Raw genomic sequence first — 14,101 nt, forward strand, 5'->3', positions numbered from 1 at the left:
TTTTTGCCCAAGTGCAATACTTTACATTTCTCCCTGTTAAAATTCATCTTGTTTGTTTTGGCCCAGTTCTCTAATCTGTCAAGGTCGTTTTGAAGTGTGATCCTGTCCTCTGGGGTGTTAGCCATCCCTCCTAGTTTGGTGTCATCTGCAAACCGCCAACCTTCTGATCAGCAAGCCCAAGAGGCTCAGTGGTTTAAGCCCACAGCACCACCCGCGTCCCCTACAGTGAGAATACGGTGGAGGAGAGACTTCATAGTATAATTTTAATATGCAGTAGTATTAGGAAATTTGGGGAAACCATGGAAGGGTGGAGGGGAAGTCGAACATTAATGGAATGCTAATTGGAAAATGTTGCATAATTTATTTTCTTTTGGAAAACTTGAGAATTAAAAGAAAAGATACAACATATCACTATGTATGCAAACAGCTGCCATTTCATATATGCTTGTCTAGTATGTAGGTATGTTATGCAAGTACATATATAGTTTTATATGTAGGGGCCACCCTATGGAAGCCACAGAAACCTGCTTCTGCATGGACAGGACGGGTGCATCACCCACAATCAGTTTATCACATGCATCAGCTTGATCATATGTAGAGGATTTTATGCGTCAGCCTTCCTGGTGCCCATTCCAGATCGATCCTGTCCACTGATGCCAATAAGTGCTGCAGTTGCCCTTTGGCACCACCACTATGCAGATGATTGAAAGGCATATTGACAAGCAGTAAGTTTCCGAGCACAATTCAAAGTGTTGGTGCTGACCTTTAAAGCCCTAACCGGCCTCAGTCCAGTATACCTGAAGGAGCGTCTCCACCCCCATCATCCAGCCCGGACACTGAGGTCCAGCGTGAAGGGCCTTCTGGCGCTTCCCCTGCTGCGAGAAGCCAAGTTACAGGGAACCAGGCAGAGGGCCTTCTCGGTAGTGGCACCTGCCCTGAGGAACGCCCTCCCACCAGATGTCAAAGAGAAAAACAACTACCAGGCTTTTTGAAGACATCTGAAGATTATTGTATTTTAATATTCTGTTGGAAGCCGCCCAGAGTGGCTGGGGAAACTCAGCCAGATGGGCAGGGTATAGATAATATTATATATATTATATATGGGAGTATATTGACAAGCTGGAATGTGTGCAGAGGAAGGCGACCGAGATGATCAAGGGTCTGGAAACCAGGCCTTATGAGGAACGCTTGAGGGAATCGGGTGTGTTTAGCCTGGAAAAGGAGTAATCTGAGAGGAGATATGATAGCCATCTTCAAATATCTTAAGGGCTGTCCCATGGAAGATGGAGCAGGCTTGTTTTCTCCTGCTCCGGAGCCTAGGACCCCAAACCAATGGATTCATGTTACAAGAAAGGAGAACTTTCTGACGGTAAGAGCTGTTTGACAGTGGAAGGGTCTTCTTTAGGAAATTGTGGACTCTCCGTCCTTGAGAGGTTTTTAAGCAGAGGTTGGATGGCCATCAGCCACGGATACTTTAGTTGATATTCCTGCGTTGCAGGGCGTTGGACTAGATGACATTCAGGGTCCCTTCCAAATATTATTCTATGGTATAGGAAAGCTGCATCAATGAATGAGTGAGTAGAGAGAGGGAGGGCTCCCTCATGCGTGAGTCGAAGGCTCGTGCAACTTGGCACAATAACAGTGTCACACACACAACGTAGGCAAAAGGGACGGCTTTTACTATGAAAATAGAAGACCATAACACATTATCTCAGTACAGTTACAGTATTACCAAAGGAGAAAAATAAACCCACATTTTTAAACACAGTGTTTGTTCATTTTTAAGCCACACAGACTACTTTGCAATAAACCATATTCTGAAAAAAGGTTCATCCTGAGGATTTGTATTTTGACTATGCAAGAATTGCTCCCACAAAGGTGTTTGATTTGCTTTAGAAACAGCCCAAACAGCATTTATGCAAGTCACAACAGCTGATGGAACTAAAATTGCCTTACTTTTGTGCTCCGCTTGGGACATTTTGGGCTACCAGAGAGAGTTGGGGTTTCTTATTTCCCATTGGGATTCCTCATGCAGAGGAGCCAGAAAAATGAAAGGGTTTTCCCACTTGAGCCATAAGAAAACCGTCCCTTGTTTCTGTATACAGTACATGGTTTCAGGGCCAAATCCAGGAGCCCAACCAGCACATGGGAGTCAACAGAGATTTCCTGTTGTATAAATCATCGTGTACACATGCATATGTTCCCTTTAAATTCAGACCACATTGGGTTTTGGAACATCTCCAAAAATGTAGTTTCTGACACATTTCTGGTGGCATGTGCCTAAAGCAGATCTGGGCTGAATTCAATAAATAGTGGTGGTAACGCAGACCCAAAAGGGCATCATGGGTTCAGGCGGTTGTGTGAACAGCTCCTTCACTGACACTGGACAGCTAAGGAGAGAGACGGGTTGACTTTTCCAAACACGAGTTTCACCTCTCAAAAAAGAATTCCAAGCTAACAAGATGTACAAATACATAACGAACCCTCTTCTGAAGAATTGCTTTCGGTCCCTCTAAAGCAGCATTTAGCCTTCTGTCGCACTCACGGAAAAGCAATCTTCGTGAGCAAAGCCTCAAGAGCAATCATTAAAACAGATTTGTTAAAAACGACTTACAGAATAAATAAACGTCGCTAAAAAGAAAACAAGGGTTAGGAAGTGGGGAAGTGCAATGATGAAGCCATGTTATAAGGCAAACAAAGGGGAGGGGGAGTTCCTTCTAAAACAGGTGCCAAGTGATGCTATTTTGTGTGCAAATAAAAAAGAAAAAAGACATTACAACTAAGACACATTTTTAAATAGCATTGTCGACACCCCGTTGTTGTTTTTTTTGCCAAGAACACAAGAGAAACCTACGCTCACAGCTACATTATAGTGCCTTGTTTTTCACATGTTGTTTTACTTGTACTATTTTTTAAAATGGTATTCGTCAAGGATCTTGCAAAGGTTGACTTGAATGGAAGGCTCACATCCCTGGAGAAGGAAGACTGATTGGATCGGAATTGAACTACGCTCAGCAAACACAAGATTCACCTGTTCCCAGACTACCACTTCACACTTGAGGGGGGCAAATAAATATCTGAATATCCCTATTTTATTTTATTTTTTAAAACACCTTCCTGCACACCACAGAACTAGTATAAAAGGAAAGCTGGTTCAAGGCAACTTTCTCCTTGATATGTTAGTTTTGCATGTGCACAATGCGCTCTCGCTTTTTATTCTGGGGAACGTTTAAGCACGCAATCCCCACCTGGAGTCTGAAGAAGGTGCAATCCAGCAACAGTTGCACCACCAGAGTCTGATAGTTGTGTAAACTCAGTTCTTACAAGAGCAACATGGGGAGAAGGGAAACATTAGCTGGACCATCTCTCAGACTAAATACATTCTGTCAAAGCTTGTGTACTTGGATCTAAGTCTGACCACACAACTACCTCTAGAATCTAGCAAATTATGTGCCCAATTGCATTAAGCTAGCTATGGTTATGAAGGGCGGTGGGTAGACCGTTTCAAACTATGCGAGTGCTCCTGTATCTTAAAACTGTAGCATGGAAAAGACCCTTAAAATACTCCTTTGAATTTTCTGTGTCCAAGACACACTGGGCTGTTCATATACCGTATGTATGATCCAATTCTTAAACCCTTGAGGGTGTGTATAGGAGAAAAGGACCATTCTGTTCTGCTTTCTGTTGAGAAGTGTGGCATAAGCACTGCTGCAGGAACAGTCCACAAATCTCAGTGAAATCCAGGACACTTCACCCAAAGAACAGTAGCTGGCTTGCACAGCCCCAATGAATTTACTGGAGCTTGTGCAAACTCTGGTAAATTATGCCTTTTGTAACCACAACCTTCGCTGGTGCAAAAAATTCATCTCTTTGCTGTATGAGCATGCAATCATCTTGGGAGACAAAAAATTATGCAAAGGGGTGACGTAGGGGAAATGGCAGAGAAGACATTAGCATAATGCCAATCTAATACTAAGTGATGCTTGTCTGGCAGCTCATCAGTCTGCTGAGAACATTCGAATTAAATCTGTTCAGAAATGTACCCCGTACACTCGATTGGTTTAATTTCTTTCATCACAGATATCTTCCATCCCTTTTGGCAGGCAGAAGAGCCATTAAGGGCAGCGAGTGTAGAGTGCCAGATATAAACCCTGATATCTCATTGTTGCTTCTACACAAAATGAGGCGGCCAAAAAAAATCACTCTGCAGCACCTAATCCGTTTCCCAAGTCTGTTTAAAACTAGAGTTGCTGTCGCCTGATGCTTATCGGAAGAAGTTTCTCCATAGTAAACAGGGAACAATGCCCACTCCCCATTTCCCACAATCGTCACAATTTTAGGTAACAACTCATTTGAGAGATTAAAAAAAAAAAAAAACCACAGCCAGGCACCAAATAAGTATTTGTACTAAATGTACAATCAGTTGGAAAATCAGTTTTTCAACAGCTGTACACATAGCGGATCTATAGTTAAGGGTGGCTCAGTCGGGTGGAAGCCGTGGCCGGACTGCTCACTGACCATCTTGCAGGCCAAACACAAGCCTTGTATCTGGTCAGGTCAAAATGCAGCTTAGCACTGGGGAAGCCCACACTGAAACTGCCCCTTGTTTTAAGAGGCACAGTTCTTGCTATTATGTTGTAAAACAAAGCGATTTCAAGCCAATTCCTAAATACATGCCTCAATCAAAAGTTTGGGAGTGTATGCGTTTTTGAATGCAGAATTTCCATGGGAACTGGGAATGACCTGTACAGGAGGCTGAAATTTAAATATGGGAAGACCACCCCAATGCTGATGCCATTGGGACAGAGCTCTGAGGATGCACTGGAGGCCCAAGATTTGGGGCTACGGAGTGTAAGCACCTTGCAGAGAAAAACTTTGAAAAGGCAAAATTGGAACATTGTAGAAGCCAACACTGGTACGCAGGGTGGAGAACCTTTGGCCCTCCAGATGTTGCTGAACTCCAACTCCCATCAGCCCCAGCAAGCATGGCCAATGGCCAGGGATGATGCGAGTTCTAGTTCAGCAACATCTGGAGGGTCAAAGGTTCTCACGCCCCTTGTATAGATTCAAGAGACTTAGGTCACTTACACACTGTGGACTTTGTGCTGTTCACACATAAAAAGTTTTTTGCTGCATCCCTGAAACATCATCCTCATCAAAATGCCACCCCATAATTTAGCCCACTGCATTTAAGCCAGTTCTATTGTTTTGTTCTTTTGTGAGGAGGGTGTTAACTTGCTGAATTTTCTGCAGAAACAATAAACCCCTATTAAACTGGAAAATAATACGGGATGGCATTGTGACATTGTGTAGATGCTGCATTTGTGAACAGCACAGACTTCACAATAAACTGCCATGTGGAAGCACTTTGAAACCATGCTTGCTGGCAAGGGTTTGTTTTGGGGGTTTTTTGTAGCAAAGTTGCTTACTCAGAGCTCAGAACAGACAACTCACCATGTTTACCTGCAAAGGAAGCTGGTAGCCCGTCCTAAAATCTGACATTGCTCAATTGAGGCCACAAAGCTCAGCACATCAGACAACTGCAAGGGCCATCAGGCCACATATAAAATAGGCAACCAGAGTACAAAAAGGGATGAAGAGATTTGCTAGCCAGCTTTGGGCAGGCCCAGTTTATGCATGCAGCAGGATCAAGAGGTAAAACCATTTCTGCGCTGTACCACTTCAAGATGCTGGACGGTTGCCTGTTTGAATGTTTTCTCCATAAAAAATAAGTTGTGTGCAAGCAGAAAAACAGCACATGACAAAAGGCTAGGCCGAATCTTTCTGACATGCTCATTTTCTACACTCAGTGAGTTTATTTGTTTCCAATATAGATAAAGAAGATCATTTGCAGTCTGAAGTGGGGCAGCTCAGAAGAAGCTCTACCACTAAATATATAAACTGGGTCTATATAACAGGAATGACAAGATAATTAAGGATTTCCTGTATATGGTTAAGTGACCCTGAGGACTGTAAAAGTGAATTTTTTAATAAAAAAAATCAGTGTAACTTTTTGTATCTTGGTTCCAGATAAGTCACTTCCATCCAATGGAATGCAAATCGTCAGAGGGAAAATCTATACCAGGAGCAATCCCAGCAATTGTTATGGGGCAAGGCTTAAAAATACTTTTGTCGTTGTTGAAAAAAATCAAAGTCTCAAAACGTTCCTAGTTTTAAATCTGTTCCGGAAAGAGATTCCCTGCAGAAATTCAGGTGCCACCTGAAGAACATGCCCCCTTAGGCGAGTCACTGTGTTTTTGGTGGATGCGCCGTAGATTCTGGCCAATCATACAAATCCGGCAGAAACGATTCGTACTTGTAGTTCCAGATCCTCGACCGTATGTGCTTGTTCTTGTCTGCAGGCTCAGGGTAATGGAACGCCATGTTGTTGGCATACAAAAATTCCATAACCTGGAGGGCGGGAGGAAATCAGATTATTGATCTGCAGGATTCCCATGATCTATCTCAGAAATGGAGAACACAGAAAGCAGCCTTATACTGGTCCATCTCATTCAGTATTGTCTACACCCTGGCTAGCCTACCTGGTGCCCTTCAGTTGCTGGACTACAAAACCCATCATCCATGACCGTTGGGCCATGATGGCTGGGGCTAATGGGAGTTGGGAGTTAGGCAACAGAAGGTGCCTCTCTGTGGTTTCACATGGGTCTCTCTCAACCCTGCCTGCAACTGAATCTGGGACTGTCAGCACACAAAGAAGAGGTTCTGCCACTTAGCTACAGTCCTCCTTGTGGTCCTCCAGCTTGCCGTTGGACCCTCCAGCTCCCATCAGCCTCAGCCAGCAAGGCCAACAGTCAGGGATGATGGAAGCAACATCTGTGGAGAGCCACAGATTCCCCATCAGTGGTGTCTTCCTATTTTGTTTCTAACCACAAGTAGCCAATTGCTTCTGGAAGCTCACAAACAAGGCCTGAAGATGGCCTTGGCATTTTGGGCCCAGACATGTGCTACCTTTGTCCTTCAAGGTTTCCGTTTAATGATGATCATCATTATCCAAACCTTGTTCAGACACCTAGAATGGGCAGTTTAGGTACATCCCACGCAATCAATTCCAGCCCCTAGAATGTCATTGAATGTCCCCACCCACTCCACCCTGCGATATTCAGAAAAAATTAAGGTGGGCTGTACATCTATGCAAACGCTCCTCCTGCCACCCCCAAAATTGCACTTACTTTAACGGCAATGTTAATGGAAACCTCCCGGATGTTTGCAAGAGGAGGATAAAGCCGTCCTTCCGCAAGTTCTTCCTCAGTCAGCTGCTCTGTTAACGCCTTTTTTAATACGAAGAGAAAAATATTACACAGGAACGAACCACCATCTGGGGTTACACTGGTCCTGGGCCATTTAAGGCTTTAGAGAAGATAACCAATCCTTTGGCTGAGGCCTGGAAATGGCTCTCAAGCCAGTGAAGTTGTTGCAATAATGGGAGCCACGCAATCGCGGTAACTGGCTCCGGTCTACATCCTTGCTGCTACGTTTTTGAACCAGAGGACGTTTCTAAACCGTCTTCCAAGGCAGGCCCATGTAGAACACATTGTGGTCGCCTTGATCTAACCAAGGCATTTGACATCATGGCACAACCTCCTCGCTTCAAGCCTCTTAAGCCAACCAATGCACAGGTCAGTTTTGAACTCATATTCTATCTTTTCCATTTGAAAATCCCCTCACACGTGCGGAAACTGCAATGCACGTACTATTTCACCCACCAGGCGTTTCGCCTTCGGACCACTTACCTTCGCAGCCTCCAGGAAAACTTGATCGCTAATGTGCCGAACCCCACTGAGAATAACAGCAAGAGCAACGCCTAAAGAACAGAGACATTCAAAGTCGTTTTGCAAAATCGTCTGGATTTGGGGAACTGAAAGGCTTTTATGCCGCTGTTTGCGTAGAAGCTTACAGCAGTGTTTACTTTTATAAGCGTTGCTACCAACAATGCTCAGCACTGAAAGCCAATAGCATGAAGGGAACTGAAGAAGAAGAAGAAGAAGAAGAAGAAGAAGAAGAAGAAGAAGAAGAAGAAGAGGAAGAGGAAGAGGAAGAAGAAGAAGAGGAGTAGTAGTAGTAGTTTGGATTTGATATCCCACTTTATCACTACCCAAAGGAGTCTCAAAGCGGCTAACATTCTCATTTCCCTTCCTCCCCCCACAACAAACACTCTGTGAGGTGAGTGGGGCTGAGAGACTTCAGAGAAGTGTGACTAGCCCAAGGTCACTCAGTGGCTGCATGTGGAGGAGCAGAGACGCGAACCCGGTTCCCCAGATTACGAGTCTACCGCTCTTAACCACTACACCACACTGGCTCTCTGTGGGGCAACACAGAATTCCCTGATGCCCTTGTGGCAAAAAATATTTTTTATTATGAACTTGTAACCTGCCATCGTAAAGCCCATCTTGCAATGCAAGAGGCCTTTGGATTCTTACAAGCCAAAATAGTCTCTTAACAAACTGCTTTACCTGGAAATATGTATGCATTGTTTCCTTGTCCAGGTTTGAAGGATCGCCCATCACTTAGCTTCACTGGCTCAAAAGGGCTGCCGCTTGCAAACAGACAACGCCCCTGTCAAATAGAAAAAAGAGGAAACGATTCATCAGGAAGCCACTTCTGCAAGAATAAGGGCAATACAGTACAGATGAAGTTCCACTGCAATTTTATACATGTGAGTATTTGTACGCTGGGCAGACACAACACTTTTAGCTACACCAAGAGGTGCTCACACATGTCTCCAGCCAAATAATATTACAAACTGCCAGGGTGGATTTGATTTAAGTCAGTGAGACTTGGTTTAAATTTTTTTATTCGTGTGTATTGAAACTCAGTCTAAGTTTTTTTCCTTTATGTTTAACCACATCAGTTAACAGTTAAAAAACAGCAGTCACGAAATTAAAAGACGCCTGCTCCTTGGGAGACAGGCGATGGCAAACCTAGACAGCGTCTTAAAAAGCAGAGACATCACCTTGCCGACAAAGGTCCTTATAGTTAAAGCCATGGTTTTCCCAGTAGTGATGTATGGAAGTGAGAGCTGGACCATAAAGAAGACTGATCGCCGAAGAATTGATGCTTTTGAATTATGGTGCTGGAGGAGACTCTTGAGAGTCCCATGGACTGCAAGAAGATCAAACCTATCCATTCTTAAGGAAATCAGCCCTGAGTGCTCACTGGAAGGACAGATCGTGAAGCTGAGGCTCCAATACTTTGGCCACCTCATGAGAAGAGAAGACTCCCTGGAAAAGACCCTGATGTTGGGAAAGATTGAGGGCACAAGGAGAAGGGGATGACAGAGGACGAGATGGTTGGACAGTGTTCTCGAAGCTACAAACATGAGTCTGACCAAACTGCAGGAGCCAGTGGAAGACAGGAGTGCCTGGAATGCTCTGGTCATGAAGAGTCGGACATGACTAAACGACTAAAGAACAAATTTATTTTTTTACAGAAAGGCATTCCTGCTGGTATAATCTTAATATTTACAACCAGATGAAGGTTTCATTTTTGGAATAATACATTTTCAGAGTAGTTTTTACAGTTATATCAAAAATTACTGATTTGGTTGTACTATGAGATATAAAGGTAAAGGTAAAGGAACCCCTGACCATTAGGTCCAGTCGCAGATGACTCTGGGGTTGCGGCACTCATCTTGCTTTACTGGCTGAGGGAGCCGGATACAGCTTCCAGGTCATGTGGCCAGCATGACTAAGTCGCTTGTGGCGAAGCAGAGCAGTGCACGGAAACACTGTTTACCTTCCTGCTGGAGCAAATAAGTTAACTGTTTTTATATTTGGACAACTTTTCTGCTGTACTTTATTGGAAGGAGAAAAGTAATAACAATTAATAACAATTTAAACCATTTATTTAACTAAAACAATAACGTTATAGCATATGTATCCATGTTTGTTAACTGATGTGGTTAAACATAAAGAAAAAAAACCTTAGACTGAGTTTCAATACACATGAAAAGCTTAAAACAAATCCTTATTTCCTGATGGCCTTTGGAGTATAATGTAACTTAAATAGAAAACTTATCTTTAGAAAGATTTTTTCCTCCAAAAACATTTTATTTTAAAAATCTAATTTAAATTTAAAAAATCGATTTAAATAAAAAAAAATCCTATTTTATTTTATAATAAATAAATGATTGATTTTTATCCACCCTGCAAACTGCATTACAGCAGAATCTGACCCCATTGGCAAACCTACCAGATATCTATACGCTGGACCCATGTTTCCATAGGGCCTTTGGAAGTGTGTAAGCCCAACAATACAACAGTTAACTTTTGAACACATAAAAAAAGGGATAATATTGCCCTATTCAGTCTGTGTGTTTTGGATCCGGTGTGTGTGGATCATAAGTGATTATGACATCCAATGTGTGGATGTCCGGTACACCCAGAGGTAGGGCAGATATTCCTGGTGGGCAGCTGAGAATCTACTCCACCATGCCGATTCCATATCTAGTTAGAGCCTAGTCAGAAGTTGTTGCTGCTGGCATCCATCTGTCTCAAGGGACAATGGAGTGCACCTCTGGGGATTATCATCTTCCAAAGCAACTACTCTATTCCGAACCTAAAAATGGAAAGTGTAATGCTGGTAGTCAACAAAAGAGCTTTAAAGACTGTCTCAAGGCAAATCTAAAAAAAAAAAAAAAAAGTAGTATAACACAGACAACTGGGAAACACTGGCCTGCGAACGCTCCAATTGGAGAACAGCCTTTACCAAAGGTGTCATGGGCTGTGAAGATGCTCAAACTCAGGACGCAGGGGAGAAACGTGCTAAGAGGAAGGCATGCTTGGCAAATCCTCACCATGATCAACTCCCACCAATGTCCCCACTGTGGAAGGACATGTGGATCCAGAATTGGCCTCCACAGTCACTTACGGACTCACTGTTAAGACTGTGTTCATGGAAGACAATCTTACTTGACTACGAGTGATCAGTGAAGGAGAAGGAGAAGGAGAAGGAGAGGAAGGAGGAGGAGGAGGAGGAGGAGGAGGAGGAGGAGAAATCAAACTACTGTGTTAGCAGCACCCAAGTGACCTCCCAGGGCGCAAATCTGGGCAGTGTGTCTCTTGAGGTCCTCGTGAGAGAGGGAAAGGACCATTGATACCAGATACCAGTTCTCTGCAGGTGAGCTGATCAGCCACACTAGCACACGAGTCACAACCACATAATGTCTTCAGCACAGAAGGTGCTTCCGGATCAAGCTTCCGGCAGCTCAGTCAAGCAAGTCAAGCTGCACAGTCCAGGAGAAAGACTGTGATGACCAGCGGTGCTTCAAGTTATTTGGCCCACCTCTGTTAATGTGTATGCCTCCTCAGCGGTGCACTCGGCTTTCGCAGTAGGGTTACTCAGTGCAAATATGATCGGTCTCTGGTTGATGGAGCCCATCGCTTTGAGAACGTCATGGGAGAAGAGCCGGCCTGCGCCTGCGACCCCTGGAAGAAGCAAATAACATGATGCCTTTTCCCCCGCCCTCCTGCCAAAAAGTGGCTCACATGCACTTGTTGGAAAAATGGTACCAATAAGACACTGGAACACAGCAAGTATTTCTGCGCCAACTGGGCTGGACACAGCACAGCCACGCTGGGGATGTAACGGCACACGTTCCTGCTAAAGCAAAATTATTTCTCATGCTCCTACTTGCCTCAATGCCAATGGGATATGAAAGCAGTTAATGCAGGACAGGCAACACACAGACTCAGTAAGGTCTTGTCTCATGGCAAGTTCGTATATTTCCTTGTCTCCACACGTAACTGACAGGGACATGGGTGGCACTGTGGTCTAAACCACTGAGCCTCTTGGGCTTGCCGATCGGAAGGTCAGTGGTTCGAATCCCCACGACGGAGTGAGCTCCCGTTGCTCTGCCCCAGCTCCTGCCAACCTAGCAGTTCAAAAGCATGCCAGTGCAAGTAGATAAATAGGTACCACTGTGGCAGGAAGGTAAATGGTGTTTCTGTGCACTCTGGCACTTGTCACACCTCAGATGATGCATGCAGAGTGGGATGGTTTATATGGGGAGGGGCGGTCCTTGAGGTATTGAGGTCCTGGGCCACACCTCTGTGGGAAGTTGCACAACTTTAGGGGCTACAACAGAGAATGCCCCCGTCCCAGCAAGCTTCTGAGTGGAGGAACTATCAGGAGGGCCCCTTCTTAATATCCAAGAGGGACTATAGGGATAGAAGTGGTCTTTCAGATATTTGTAGCCTACAACTCTTAGGGCTTTAAGCACCAACAGGAATTGGGCCCAGAAATATTCAATCAAATGCCTACGGGAAGCCATTAAGCAATACATGCCACCTCTGATCCTGGAGGCAGTATCTAGCCACTAGTACTAGCAGCCACTGATAAATTTATGGAGGATAAGGCTCAGTTCTGCTTTATCGGGAATAGCAATGGCACAGGATGACCAACACACCCATACTGAGAGTTCAGTTGGGACACGGGTGGCACTGTGGTCTAAACCACTGAGCCTCTTGGGCTTGCCAATCAGAAGGTTGGCGGTTTGAATCCCCACGATGGGGTGAGCTCCTGTTGTTCTGTCCTAGATCCTGCCAACCTAGCAGTTCGAAAGCACACCAGTGCAAGTAGATAACTAGGTACTGCTCCGACGGGAAGGTAAATGGTATTTCCGTGTGCTCTGGTTTCCATCACAGTGTCCCGTTGCCCCAGAAGCGGTTTAATCCTGCTGGCAACATGACCCAGAAAGCTATCTGTGGACAAACGCCAATTCCCTTGATCTGAAAGCGAGATGAGTGCTGCAACCCCATAGTCGCCTTTGACTGGACTTAACCATCCAGGGGTCCTTTACCTTCACACGGGTGTCTATGTCACACTCAGGACTGTTGACAGTGCAAGCACACACAGGCCAGTCACCGTGGAAAATGTAATTCTTGCAGGTCTGGTGCTCAGTAACCACATAGCCTCCTTTGGGAAGGCAGCCCTGTTTAGAGAAGCTTTTAATGTTTGATGCATTGCTGTATTTTAATATTATTATTATTATTATTATTATTATTATTATTTTCCGCCTGACATTAAAAGCCCTTCCTGAAAGCATCAGTACTATTATTACTGGGCTGCTAACCTGATATGAGAAGAGTCTGCAACACTCACCAATGATAGCTGAAGGCTGAAGCACATTCACAGCTTCTAAGAAGGTCTTTGGCACCTGGTCTGGGGCTGTGTGAGTAAAGGACTCTTGGTTGGCGTCAACTGTTTGTTCCCGACCCTGGACATTTTAAAAATAAAGAATTATTGAGAGTTGGCAGGGCGGGGGAGGGGTGGAAGAGTAGAGCAATAAGACTGTGCCCAACCAAACCCCAAGCCTCACCTGAACCAATAAGCCATATTTGTCGAACATCCATATTTTCTTATAAGCTTCTTCCAGAGAAAGACCGCTTTCCACCATAGCCATGACGATGAGATTTGCAATTCCAAGGGCAGCCTGATAAATAAGAGAAATGCTGGGGAAATACCGTATTTTTCCGTGGGGAGAGATGTATCCGTGTATAAGACGAGCCCCAATTTTGAGCATTATTTTAGAATAAAAAAGCCATAGTCTTATACATGGAAAAGTATGGTATGTCACTCTGCAGAGCTGCTGACCAACTGCCTTTCAATAAATTAGTTAAGTAGTCTGGAGCAAGGCAAACCATGAGCCCGGGTGCAGATGATGCGTTTAGCCAAAGAATGGTTTAGCTCAAGGCATCAGCAGGAGGACCAGGAGCGAAACAGCAGCAATCACTTCTCCAGGAATACTTGTGAGCGTGTGCTAAGCCACAGTTTGGGTTGGTGTGTCGTGTGAAACAGGCCGATATTATATGTGCAAAGCTTTCTGTAATCCCTTACTGCGTTTGGTCATTGCAACAAAGCTGTAAATGGTCAGTCGCAACCCTTTTCCAGCTGGGAAAGAACTACCGTATTTTTTGCTCTATAAAACTCACTTTTCCCCTCCCAAAAAGTAAGGGGAAATGTGTGTGCGTCTTATGGAGCGAATGCAGGCTGCGCAGCTATCCTAGAAGCCAGAACAGGAAGAGGGATCACTGCGCAGTGATCCCTCTTGCTGTTCTGGTTTCTGAGATTCAGAATATTATTT

At 44.5% G+C, this 14,101-nt stretch overlaps 2 protein-coding genes across 2 annotated transcripts in view; both read right to left on the bottom strand.

Moving 5' to 3' along the window:
* ELAC1 (elaC ribonuclease Z 1) overlaps nucleotides 1–14,101 on the bottom strand; it is a 218,386-nt gene that overhangs the window by 12,637 nt on the left and 191,648 nt on the right. The gene's annotated exons all lie outside the window — the stretch shown is intronic.
* Nucleotides 1,659–14,101, bottom strand: part of ME2 (malic enzyme 2) — a 39,785-nt gene continuing 27,342 nt past the window's right edge. Inside the window, exons 10-16 of the mRNA XM_079994901.1 lie at nucleotides 13,337–13,450; nucleotides 13,120–13,234; nucleotides 11,302–11,444; nucleotides 8,472–8,574; nucleotides 7,752–7,822; nucleotides 7,191–7,289; nucleotides 1,659–6,411 (exon numbers count right to left, since the gene is read on the bottom strand). Coding sequence (XP_079851027.1) covers nucleotides 6,247–6,411; nucleotides 7,191–7,289; nucleotides 7,752–7,822; nucleotides 8,472–8,574; nucleotides 11,302–11,444; nucleotides 13,120–13,234; nucleotides 13,337–13,450 — 810 coding nt within the window. The 3' untranslated portion in view covers nucleotides 1,659–6,246. The remainder of the gene's footprint in view (nucleotides 6,412–7,190; nucleotides 7,290–7,751; nucleotides 7,823–8,471; nucleotides 8,575–11,301; nucleotides 11,445–13,119; nucleotides 13,235–13,336; nucleotides 13,451–14,101) is intronic.

Source organism: Podarcis cretensis (assembly GCF_951804945.1).
Source record: "Podarcis cretensis genome assembly, chromosome: 11".
Classification (NCBI taxonomy): Eukaryota; Metazoa; Chordata; class Lepidosauria; order Squamata; family Lacertidae; genus Podarcis; species Podarcis cretensis.